The sequence below is a fragment of the Desmodus rotundus genome, chromosome 9 (genome assembly GCF_022682495.2).
Source record: "Desmodus rotundus isolate HL8 chromosome 9, HLdesRot8A.1, whole genome shotgun sequence".
Taxonomy (NCBI): Eukaryota; Metazoa; Chordata; class Mammalia; order Chiroptera; family Phyllostomidae; genus Desmodus; species Desmodus rotundus.
In genome coordinates, this window is record NC_071395.1 from 26,542,824 (window position 1) to 26,556,169 (window position 13,346).

General features: G+C 36.7%; 1 protein-coding gene across 7 annotated transcripts in view; it reads right to left on the reverse strand.

Moving 5' to 3' along the window:
• Nucleotides 1–13,346, reverse strand: part of GRIA2 (glutamate ionotropic receptor AMPA type subunit 2) — a 126,083-nt gene that overhangs the window by 7,201 nt on the left and 105,536 nt on the right. For all 7 annotated transcript variants that reach the window (XR_006656689.3, XM_024568801.4, XM_071219164.1 and 4 more), the window contains exon 12: nucleotides 12,166–12,364. Coding sequence is in view for 6 of the 7 variants with exons in the window: in XM_024568801.4 (XP_024424569.2) it covers nucleotides 12,166–12,364 (199 nt within the window). In the remaining variant the exon portion in view is untranslated. The remainder of the gene's footprint in view (nucleotides 1–12,165; nucleotides 12,365–13,346) is intronic.

Below are 13,346 nucleotides of genomic sequence, written 5' to 3' on the forward strand. Positions count from 1 at the left end.
GTTGTTAGTAATAACTTGATCATCCAATGATTCATCTACACCATTCGTAAACCTATTTCTGTTTCTAAACCGCACCCCTTCTTGAGATAACAGATTGGAAGCTGCACTACCAACTGAATCAGACTTCCTTTCTGCTGTAAAAGCCCTTCCGTGAGAGTGAAGCTCCGCCAGGACCCAACCACAGCCAGCCAAGGAAAGCTGTTTTTTCAGTTTACATGTTAAATGGAAGACACCCTTCCTGCTTTCAGGAAGGATGGGAAAGTGAATTCCTCAGGATGGTGGGTTCCATGGCATTTCGATGAGGAGATAAGTGAGGCCTCAGTAGGAGGTAAATGACCGCTTTGTCAGGATGACCCTTGACATCCCTTTGCTTCCTAAGGAGTTCAGACTCCGAACATGTGTATCCAAATCTCTTTCCATAGTTCAATATTATTGTAATAGGCACGTCAGTTTGACCAATATGTCACAGAAAATAACAGTGTGGAATTTTAAAATTAACTTAAAGAGGAAATATGCCTATTGTCTAGCATTGCTGGGGAAACTTTCCATATAAACTCAACACATCTGATGTGATTATGTCTGAGAAAAAGATCTTGTCTGTGAAAGAAACCAACAGTCATTTTAACTTAGTTGTAGTTCTTCCTCATATATAGTAATACAGCCATTGATTTTTCTACCAAATAAGTAAGCTTTTTCATCCTTAGGGGAAAATGACATTTTAAAGGAAATGGTCATTATCTCCATGAGATACAATCAAGGATTTGTAGGAAATGAAGGTGCTGCATTCCACATCATTTTGACCACTTAGGCTGTAATTCTTGTACAGTTCACTGTCAAAAAATGGTATTTATCCCCAACGTCTAATAAATATCAAAATACCTTCTCACAATGTCAGCAGTATATATATTTTTTTGCTAGAATGGAAGTCTAAATATAAATGAGGTGCAAATGGCAGAGGTTTCCACATGCCAGACATGATTCTGAACCAGGAGTGCCTCCATGGAGTTTTTTTAGAACTGTGCTCCCCATTGTGACAATTTCTAGATTTCACTTCAAATATGAAAACCTCCCCTTTTTTTCTACAAATGTATTACCTGGGGTAGTATAACCACTAATAAGAAGGTAACTCTGTCTGTGAGTGGATAAACTTGACCTATATCCTCATAAATATAAAGTCTAGAGTGCCAGAGTGTAAATTAATAACCTCTATTTCCTAGTCCATTTGGTTGAAATTCTATAAAAATTCAATTGTCCTTCCTTTAGCATTTTATTCTTTTGGCTGATTCTTTATCTTTCCTCTGGAACTCATAGCATGAGTTCCATTATGGATGCCAGCAGACGCCTTCAAACGGTCCCTGCAAACCGCTAGAGTTGGCAGGCCACAAAGTATTGCTCAGAAGTTTTAGTCCACATTCTGTAGTGTTTACAGATCGACAATCCCTACAAAATGCTTCCCTGTTTCTGAGTTGTGGTCACCTGTCTGAAATCAGAATTTTAAAAATTCACTAGCATACACCGCAATTTTAACTCTTAATAGTTGGATTCTCCCTCCATTAGAGTGCCTCTGTTGTACATTTTTTATTAAGATGTAACTTCCAACATCAACAACATATAGTCCAATTGAATTGAGGGAATCAATATCCAAAGTTGATTTCTTGTCACTTCCTGTGTTGTGTGTCATTAGAATTCTTCATCAGCCCCCTTGCAACCTCTTTTTAAATGAAGCTAAAATAATATTTACTTTGAAAGCTTCACTTCTATAGTTTGCATAGCCATGTATGTTAAATGTGAGTGGTTTTTAAATGTAAAAGACTATAAAATTATTTTTGTAAAACTATGACACAAAAAGTCATAGTAGAAGAAAAGCATTAGCCTTATTCCACAGTCTGGACAGAAGATAAAAAGTCAGTGAAGGAATGAAGGGAGTGCTTAGAGAAATAAGAGAAAGTATAAGAAAGCATTAGAGTTTCATGAACCAGGAGGAAAAAGTACCAAAACATTTTTGCAGAATGATATTAAATGTTGCACAGTTCTCTCCAAGCATGAAAACACACATACACACACACACACACACACACACACACATTTCAATTTGGCCATAAGGGCATTAAGGGACCCTTTTAAAAAGGCCATTTTCACAAAGACTTACAAGGGAGATCAAATTTGAAAGGAGAAAGGAGAGCATGGCCAGAATGGAAAAAGGAAGGCCCTAGTAAACAAATTCATTAACTTGCTAGCTAAGGGAAAGGAGGAGAAAGAGAAGATAAAGGAGAGAACGGTCCTGAGGATGGTTCAAATTTAAGGCAAAGTTGAGCCTTGTCTGAAAGCTTGAGTTCACAGAGATGAAAAGACTAGAGACGTTATTAAAGTAAAAGTTTCAGAGTAATGTCTTGGGCAGTTGGAAAATGATGTCAAAGGCCCAGGTGGAGATACTAGCTTTACAAAAATAGAGATAACACTTCCTATGATGCTGGTAGAATAATACTTTGAAGAAAGAATACAGTTCTGTTGGTCAATGTAAGAGCTGAATCTATGTTTCAGGAGCAGAAGTTAGAAAGATTGAATAACTTGCCTCAGTTAGCATAGTTTGTTAACCCAGAGAAGAACCAAGAATAAGGTCTGGATGTCCTACCCTTCATTACACATGTATATACATCGAACCATAAGAATACTCAAGCATGGCCCTGGCTGGTGTGGCTCAGTGGACTGAGTGTGGGCTGCGGACCAAAGGGTCGCCAGTTCTATTCCCAGTCAAGGCACATGCCTGGGTTGTGGGCCAGGTCCCCAGTGGGGGCCACGTGAGAGGCAACCACACATTGATGTTTCTCTCCCTCTCTTTCTCCCTACCTTCCCCTCTCTCTAAAAATAAATAAAATAAAACCTAAAAAAATTAAAAAGAACACTCAAGCATGGTTTAGATAAATGATATCTGTGAAGAAGAAAAAGTCACTTGACAATCTTACCAAATTTAGAGAAATTCAGTTAGATGTTTATGTATAATTTGTTGATAAGTAAAGTGAGGCTTAAATAAATTAGATGCATTACCAAAAGTAAAGCTGAGTTACATCCGAGAGTTCTTTTTAACATTTTGAAATTACTTTCAATTGTCAAAACTATAGAGTCAGGTTATACATATATTATTGATAAAATCATATCCTCCTGATCACTTCTGAAAACCAGTGTTTTTAAAGTTTAAAATAGAATTGGCATTTCCATGTTTTCATTCCCTTATGAATGGTAAATCATATCATTAATGAATTCTGTTACTAATTCCATTTGTGTATTAACTGCACCTGCATGCCCATGCATCTAATGTGAATTGATAATGCAAGAGGAAGAACAAGTGATCCCATATGACCACATATTTTATTTTTTAATAGGGTTAAGCAATTGACCCATTCAATCTATTGCAGACAGATAACATCTTGAGTACGATCAATGAATTTGACAAAGTATCTCATATTATCCTTGTGGGTTACACGGAGAGTTGGACTTAGCAGAATTAGGTGGGTTTATAATTAAAATATCAATCACACCTAAAGAATATTGGTTATTTATGTCAACAGGCAAATACCACTGATTCCTTAGCGCCATTGTGTTCAATATTTCAGTCAATTTGGATGAGGATATAAATGGCAAATGTTTCAAGGTTACAAATATTTTTATGATAGATGGGAGAATCGATATTTCAATTTTATGAGCATGCACAAATAAGCCAAAACCAAGGTGCAATTTAGTAGGAATGAATGCAAAATCTGGCACATGGCTTCAATCAATTGCATGTTCACAGAATGGAAGACAGGAAGTTTACCATAATTCATATTGAAATCACCCAGGTTTTCAGCAAACAACTACTTTAGGGCAAGCTAATGTGATTCAGTTACCACAGAAGCTAACAAACTTGAAGCTTTTAAATAGAATTAAAGAGTCTAGATAACAGAGTTGTAATTTCAAATACCTGGAGGGCTAAGCAGGGAAGGAAAGTGAGTGAAAACGACAGGAGTGGGTTATATAATAGACAACGGTGCGACTATAGTGGAAACAGAGCACGTTCTCTCGTTAGAGGCATTGTTTCCCTTTTTCTTTTCTCTTTTTTAAAGTGTAAACACTGTATTTCTTGAAGAAAGTAAGTGTCCAGGTTGAAATTGGACTGAAATCTGAATTTTCAGGTACTGGTTAGGATTCTTTATAGGTAGACTAGGTCATACAGTATATCTAGATATAAAAACCTACATTCAAAATATATAGAAACCAGGATGAAGGGTATGAAAATATAATTTAATAAAGAATAGTTAAGGTAATTCAGATTTCTTAGGTTAAGGGATAAGACGTAAGGAAGATACGAAGTTTTTTCCTGTGTTTGATGCATCCGACATACTAAAAACAAAGCAGTTACTAAAGTCAGAACTCAAATAGGAGGATTTTTACAGTATTTGTCCCATGATGGGCTTGTTTCACTTCTCATACTATTCTCAAGTTCATTCGCGTGATAGCACACGGCAGGGGAGACAGAAACCAGCCCCTTGGGCAGCCTCCCCAGAAGGAAGAATCACTGACCCCACACTCCAACCTTTCCCTCCCCAAGCAGAAGCAGGGAGTTGCAGGTTTTCTCCCACTGGCTCCTGGCCGAGGGGGAGGAGAGGGTCTGTGACCAGTGAGTGTGTGCTAGTCCAAACCTTTGCCTTTGTTCCCTGTTCCCAAACCAGTGCCTTTCTTGTCAATGCTTTGATTCGGGCAAGATAGAAACCAGATCCTCAGGAAGCCACCCTGCAAAGTCAAAAGCTGGACATACAATCCAGTCTCCCTCTCTCCCCAGGGAGAAACCAAGAGCTGGGTGTTTCCTCCCAGTTGCTCTGCACTGCTCGGGGTCGGGTCGGGGTCGGGGTGGGGGAGGAACTGTGGGGATTGCCTGTGGTGAATTTCCTGGGTGAATTTCCTGCCGGGTTTGACCTGGCTGGTGTTGCACTGGCTTGGTCTTTAGGAGCCTCTTAACTAGTTCTGGATTCCTCACAAAGAGAACTGGCAGTGATTTTGATTCAGTGTGTCTTCGTGAAAAAGAAGGGTCTGGGTCTTTCCATTCCAACATTTTCTTACATCTCCCCCGCTCTTTCTTTTCTTCTCTGAATAAAATCTTAAACATCGCTTTTTGGGGGGGGGGGGCTCTGACATTATTTGACATTGCCAGTTGCCATATGATTCCTAAAAACTCATTTCTATGTTAAAATAAGCAGCCACCTTTACTAGCAACTTGTTTCTGATAACCACTCAGTATGATCTGGGGCATATATGCTGGAAACATGAACTGTAAATTATTTAGTATCAAGTTTTCCTTCAAAATCATCTATTTAAAGAATTCTCAGCACTTTATCCATGGTACTTATATTTAGTTCAGGTTTAATTCCAGTATATTTAAATGATTGCACAATTCTATTTCTCTTCTCTGCAGAGCTCTGGGACTGGGTTTATTACCATGGCAACTAGTGTGAGACACCCAGCAGAGCCAGCAGAAACGGTTCCTTTGCATAAACACAGAAATAAAGAGAGATGAACACTAAGTTGTCCAAAGCACCCTGCACAGGTTCATACTGAAGTTTATCCTCTGTGAGGCATTGAAATGGGACTTTCGGTAGAGTTTGGAGATAAGAGACTAATCCCCAATTATGTCACCATTGTTTGAACTCTTTCTGCTGGAATAATCGTCCTCCGGGCCTGATGGCAGTGTGAATAGGAGCATTTTCTCCTGAACATGGACAATACTGGAAAGCCCCCTGTAGTCTCTGATTGGAGTGAATTGAGTCATCCAGTGGATGATGTGAGCTCTCATCGCCCCTCTGTTTGGCAAAGGTGGTCTCTAGATGAAGTGCCGGGTGGACATGGCCATGGAACATATTAACATGTAGCCAAATTAACATATTTGCCCGGGGAGCGGAGACAATTTCACCATGACCACAATTCAGCAAGCAGACATACCCTTTCCCTTCCTTCCATAGTACTCTGAGCACAGAGAACATGATTCAGTACAGTCCCTCATACACTTAATTACAGCCCCGTGCATTTGGGAGCTCCTGACGGAACTGCAAGGTCTTTAAGCCGAATACTAATTTTTAAAGGAAACATTGGCAAAGTCATCTAAAATTTTGACCTTTCCTATACTGTTAAACCAGCTACATTCAGCTGAACTGATGGAGCACAGGCCTTCCCCAGGTGACCTGGGCAGGGTGTGTCCTTAAAGGCTTTAAGAACTCAACACTGTCCTCCGGTGCTTTGTGGAATGGTGAGAAAAATGAAAATGTCTGAGGAAGGAAAACTGCCAACGAGAGAGGAAGTGATTTCTCTGAGTCCTGAATCATCGAGTGAAGCCTTGGGCATGTGGAGTTGTCAGCTGTGTAGATTGTTATGCAATAATCAAGCTTCCAAAACCAAGGAAGAAAAGTCTCCAATAGATACAACTCACCATGCCGTGGGTGACTTACAACACTTCCATAGAGTGTTATTTATTCACATTCAGCATTTATTTAATACTTAGTATTTTAGAAGCCACTTAAATGGTTAAGTTTGAGTGAAAGGTTCATAAAGGGTCTATTCAGATATTACTAACATAAATATATTATTAATACCATATTAGTAATGTATGGTACATTATACATTGTATAATATATAATATGCATTATGTATGTATATTATATATATATGTGCAAAGTATAATGTACCATAAATACATTAGTAATTACCATATTTACTAATGGCAATTTACCACCATTTACTAATGGTAGTTAGAAAAATGCCATTAGTAATACCATGTAATCATGTATGACTATACACACACTCTATCTCCAAAATATTTGAAAGACATGAAATGTATGTACATACATATATATAGAAATCTAGAATTATATATACACGTAACCATACATACAAAACTAGAAGTATATATAAATGTATCTGCCTGCATGGAAATATGTGATATATAGAAAACTATGGCAGATAAATCATTAGCTATACCACAAGTAATGAAATAAGTATGGAGAACCATCATAAATTAGTAAAAATCTGTTCAATAGAATATCAGCAAAGAAAGCATGCTGTATCGTTGCTGAAGACAATCAGTAACTGGAACACAATGTAACTTTAATGAAATAGTATTTAATATATTTCTATAGTATAGCTGTTATATAATGGTTCATTTTTATTTATATTTCAATCAGTGTTTTTATATGTAAATATAAATAGGTGTTTCTTATGCCACAGAGGGAGCTGAAAAAAGTTGCTGCCTTAAAAGTATAATCTAAGTTATTGTAATGCTTTGGTAATTGTAATTATTATATAGTAAATCATATGTGTGATCATATATGATCACAAGTTATATACATATATAAGGGAAACTTCAAACTATTCCTTACATTTAGGTAAAGAACATCTGCATTAATACTATTTATCTATCATTTATATTATTTGTAAACTCTGAAAACTCTATAATGTGGGGTAACAACAGTATAGTCTCATGGATTATTATCAGACCACATTTATCTCCTGAGAATGGAATAATTAACTTCATTAAACAAGAAGGGGAATACCTTTATTCTGATGATGGTTTCGACTGGCTCCCTTCCAAAGTCAGCATATCTAAAGCAGGTCACTTATTCAGAGGATAGAGGCTGTCCCTCAGCTCCCCCACCCCCCACCGCCCCGTGAAGAGAACCAGAAGAAATAAATGACTGTAGTGTGGGAGATTTGGGAGAGGCACGAAAAAGCACTTTCTTCTGTAATTAATAATTGAGCTCCGTGGATTGACAGGCCAATGATAGGCTTCTATATAGAAGTCATTTCCTATCGCTCAAATCTAAGTTTCTGTAGGAACACAACGCAGACAGGCCTCGGAAATCATTTTCTACTCAGACTCATCTAAGATCTGTCCTTATTGAGAGGATGAATTATCAAAAATGTGAAAGTCTAAAAATAGTGGTTTATAATTGAAAGCCTAATTCTTTCTTAATTATAGGTATGCTACAGTGGCACTCTATAATCAGGGGCGATCAGCAGCTCCCAGGTGAGTCAGGCCTTATCATTCACTCCGTGCGAGGATGTATACGGCTCCACAGCAGCGGATCCTGGAGAGTGAAAATGCAGGGTCTTTTTCCTCCCCCCTCTCGGTGGTTACAAGATTGTCCTCCACTCACTCTCTGTCTAGCAGAAACAAAGTAAATATTTCACTCTCACGTTTGTTTCACTGGTTGTCACTGATGGAATGCTTTTAAGTTAAAAAATTTAAGACTTGAATTGCAATCCTAAAACTAATGCACACACTGAATTCACTAGAACAATATTAATATAACACAGTTTCTTATTGAATTATTTAACTGATATATGAAAATACTTTAGGCTTAAATTGAGTAAATGACATGACCTTAGGACCAAACAGATAGATCTCTATGGACAAGATGAAATATTCATCTCAAAATTTGATATAAGTAAGGTGCTTTCATCCCCCCAAAAGATATAATTTTAGGGCACATTAATATTGAGACAAAAACTATAAATTTGTTATTCTGCTTTAAAACTGGACATTTCATCTCTAAATGGTCTTAAAAATTATTTTTTTCATTTGTTTGCTAGTTATATATCTTTAAAATTTTGACAGTGACCCAACTTCTCAAATGAAATTCACCAATGGCTAAATCCAAAACTCTTGCTATAGTGAAAGCAGAAACTTGGTTTGATAAACTCTGTGATAGTAGAAAATTTTAAGTAAAATGAGTAATAAAATCCCTAGTTGTAAACAGCATGACAGAAGGAAAAAGCTATCAATAGAGCCAAAATAAGCCATAGTAGGAAACAGAAGATAACCATTTGAACTTTAAATATTAGCAAATGGCAAAAATGATGCAAGTTTTTTCTTCTACGTGTAATTAGCTGTCCTGAGTCTGAACGTAAGTGTTACAGATGGCCAGAGGACAAAACACAGTATATGTCTTCTCTGGCTTCAGCCCACCCCATCTACACATCTACTTCCCTGACAGGCTGGGCACCATGGTAATCAATCTGCCAGCTTTAACCCTGTCTTGAACCCACCTTACAGGAGCCCCATATGTGCCTAGAGACAAAGGACATTTAAGAGAGAAGATGACCCAAGATGTGTGGTGAATGTTAATTTCAGGAATATGAAGCCAGGCGAATAGCCTTGGAAATACTTTTCACTAGAAACAGAAATTCAGCCACCAAGGGAGTTGAGAAAAGGTTGCTGCCTTTTAAAAGTATAGTTTAAATTATTGTAATTCTTTGGTAATTGTGAATCTTATAGAGTATATCATATATATGATCAGCAATGATCAGAAATCACATATATGTGTGTGTGTATATATATATACACACACACACACATATATGGAAAATTTCTAACTAGTCCTTTCAGGCCAAAAACCAAAGATATACCTTAGGATTTAGGTGAAAAAATGTTAATGAAAATCAATTATATTTTGCTTTTGTGATGCCTATGAATTAGGTTTATTTTATTCAATATTTTACACAGTATCTGTAAAGAGTAATTATTTTTTTTAAGTATGTTTTTCAGCCTTCATATAGTAATTCAAAATACTCTAAGTGAAAAGGTTTGAGACTTGAGGGATATGATCGGAAAGGCACAGAATCACAGAAAATGTTCTTGGGAGTCAGAAACAAAATTAAGATCATCCTCACTATTATCATCATGGTACCCAATTATCAAACATTAATATGGTTAACAAAATTACTCATAGTTACTCATAATTTATCAGCGCCATTTTATTTAATCCAACTTCAAGAAACAAACCTTTCGCGTACGTAATTTTGCAAATCACAACCAAGTTGTATTAGTTCAGGAGAGGACTTAACACAGCAAGCTCCTATTCATTTTGGTAATGTGTGCTGTTATATTAGCTTCCCTTTATTGGTACAAACAGAATAAATAATGTGGCTTTTGAGTACTTATGAGCCCAAATGCTCTTTCTCTAGAAAAGGAGAAGCTGACTGCAGTGGTTTATGCACTGAAACTTAGCCACCGTTGATTCGGCCGTTTCTTCTGAAGGGCTGTTGGCATGTTGGAAGGATTAATGAAGCCCCGCCTGAATTTCTACCATGATAATTCTCTAACAGTGCATAAACAAACAAAACAGAGCATAAGGCAGCAGAATAAATCCAGAGACCTCTCTCTTCAAGGAAAAAACTTAGTATATGCAAAGGATCTTTTAGGAATAAGTGGCCTTTGCACACTTAACAGCTACCTGAATTTGGACAAATCCTCAAATTTATCTGAGCTTCAGTTTAATAATGTAGCATAAAAACAAAAATCATTGTCCTAACAGTGAGAAATATTATAAGTTTCAAGGAGATAATGCATGAGAAATTGCTTTGGGAAGCTATACTAATATAAGTTATCAGTTTACCTAAATACTCAACATAATTTCTCTAATACTCTGGGGTAGGAGAGCTCCACAACCCACATATTATGTCAAATATATATTCAAACATATATATATATTCAAATATAAATCTGTACACACATGCCTATGTCATAGAACCACAGTCTCTATGGAACTAGCGCACTGAAATAATACATGAGTGGCAGCATTCTTTTGCCCACAGTCACCTAGCTTTCTCACCTTGTCTGCTAGAGGTTAGCGTATTTTGGCATCTTGGTAATTACAGCATGCTTCCATGACTGACTTAGCTAAGGCCTACTAAAAGCTCTGGGAAGGTGAATGCGCCATAGCTGAGAGTAGTAGGTACTATTATTGTCCAGCCAAGCCAATGACAGTAACGGATTTACACTCACCTGGAAGACAACGTCTGGAAGGAATTAAGATTATTTTAACCATATTAGTAGTGCTAAGTAAACCATAAACCACAATATAACAGGCTACTGCCTCATTCACCGATCTCATTTATTTCAAGAGGGAGGAATAGTAGTAAAATATATAAATTAAATCAAGCCCTATTGGGATGCAAATAATAAAAATGCTTCAAAACACACTTCTAATTAAGAACCGTGTAATATTCTAATGTATTTCAATAGATTCATTGTTATTATGATCAAGTTAATGTACTACGTTATATTAATAGGATTTAAACACATCACATATATGTTCAGAAGAGATAAATCGGTATCACAACATTCATTCGTAGAACTGCATTAAAGTTAAAGTAGCTGACTTGAATTGCAGTGCCTACTGAAAGCATGAAGCCTCTATACCGCCCACATATGCAGGTTGTTATCTATTATCAGCTGTGACAGCCCCTGACCACTCTTTTCTCCCAGATTATCTCCCGCCCAGCTGAAGTTATTTGGCAGAAGTGATGAGGGACCGATGTAGCATGGGACAGTCTTCCAAATGATAAAATCTATTACTTCAACTAAAAATTGAAGTCCCAACCCTAATTCTGAAGTAAAATGGCCTAGTCCTCACTCAAACAAACTCAGATACATCTAAAGATATTTGTGTATTACCAGGGATCATCATTTGTCACATATGTTGGCTTAAGACCTTAGTTTATCAACTGTAGAGATGGTATAATGTAATAAAATTTTACTAACAGCAGGTTTTCGGCCTGTCCTATAAATACAGACAATGAGGCCACCAATTTTTTAAAAATTAAAATACATTATAACTTCAGTGTGCATTTCAAACATCTGAAGGTCTCTATTAGCCTTTTCTTGAAGGGTTTGACAGAAAATTCAGAATTTTCACATATAAACATAATCTGCTTCCTGATGTGGAATGAAATAACTGATTTAAAAGTGAGTCTTCAACTGAAAATGATATACAGTAAAGGACAGTCATGCTTATTTAAAATCAAACCAGAAACAACACCATTTTGTTTTCAAAATAATGCCAATCTATACTGAACTTTGGTTCAGTTTTCTTCCAAAAGTACAATCAGATTTTACAAAACTAAAATGTCATTGCAATATTGTGTTTTTAGACAAAGGAGTGAGAAATCAGAAAATTGATGGAGGTAGGGCTAAGGATAGAGGTAGGGAAAGGAGGGAACAGAGACAGGGTCAGGAATGGAAATAGAGCCAGGGGTGGGGGTCACTTTCACAGAGCCCGTGGGAGGAGGCAAAGGGGGACAAAGTTTGAACAGGTTAAAGTTAAAGAACAAAGGCAGAAGTTGCAAAGCAGAGTCTCTTACCCTGAAAAACTCTTTAGTGGAGCCGGAGTCTAATGTTCCATAAGCAATTTCTGTTTGCTTGGAAAGATCTTCAGCACTTTCGATGGGAGACACCATCCTCTCTACTGTCAGGAAGGCAGCTAAGTTAGCCGTGTAGGAGGAGATTATGATCAGGGTAAAGAACCACCACACACCTCCAACAATGCGCCCAGAGAGGGATCTAATAACAAGTATGAAATGGATTTGTAAAGTGCAGTGAATGACCTAGTAAAAAACAAGTTAGCAGTATTATGCAAATATTGACTTATAAAGGAATATTTCCCTTTATACTTTTCGTTGTATCTGCTACTTAAAGAAACTGGAAACTTTTGAACATTCTGGGCAAGGAGTACAGATTAGCTAGATTTGATGAGATACCCAGAGGTGAAAACTTCAGATTCTTGAAATTCTTTCGTGCTTAGAATGCCCAAATCCTTGATGGTATGAAATCTCATAACAAAACAATTTCAAGAAATGTGCATATATAATTCACCCAATGCTCATACTACTTTATCTACCTGTGGCATCAGCAAACATGTACAAGAGAATCTACGATCACCAGCAATCCTCAGGACAACGTTGACAAACAAAACCAAATATTAAAAATTAAAGAGTGTGCACTACAGATATAGCGTTAAGCACTGAAGAAAACCTGTAATTTAACCAATGAAGTTCCAATACCCTCAAAAAAAAGTCCAAAATTTCATTAGCTTTTTTGTGTGTGCCAAAACCTGGATTTTAATACAGTATAGAAGGTGGGAAAAATGATGCTACAAACACAGGTATGAAACAAAATATAATTCTTAATGAATAAAAATGAGATGCTTTATGCATGGCCTGTTATTACCCTGTTCTTTTGTGCCTCCTGCTTAGGGAAAAAGAAAAAGAAAAAAAAAACCTCAAGGAAAACAACGAGACACTTAAAAATTTGCCAAGATATAAATTCCTAGTTTGAAATATACTAAAATAATAATATTCATGTGGCCATAAATTCTTATATAAATACTTTTTAAAAGCTTAATAGATTCCCAATAGTTTACTTTAAAGCCTAGTAGATAAATATAAATATGTACATATAGAAATAGATGTATATTGTATTATTTTAAAAGGTTTGGGGGGATTCTACATAGAAAAGCATTTCAGTAATATTAACAAACAAATGT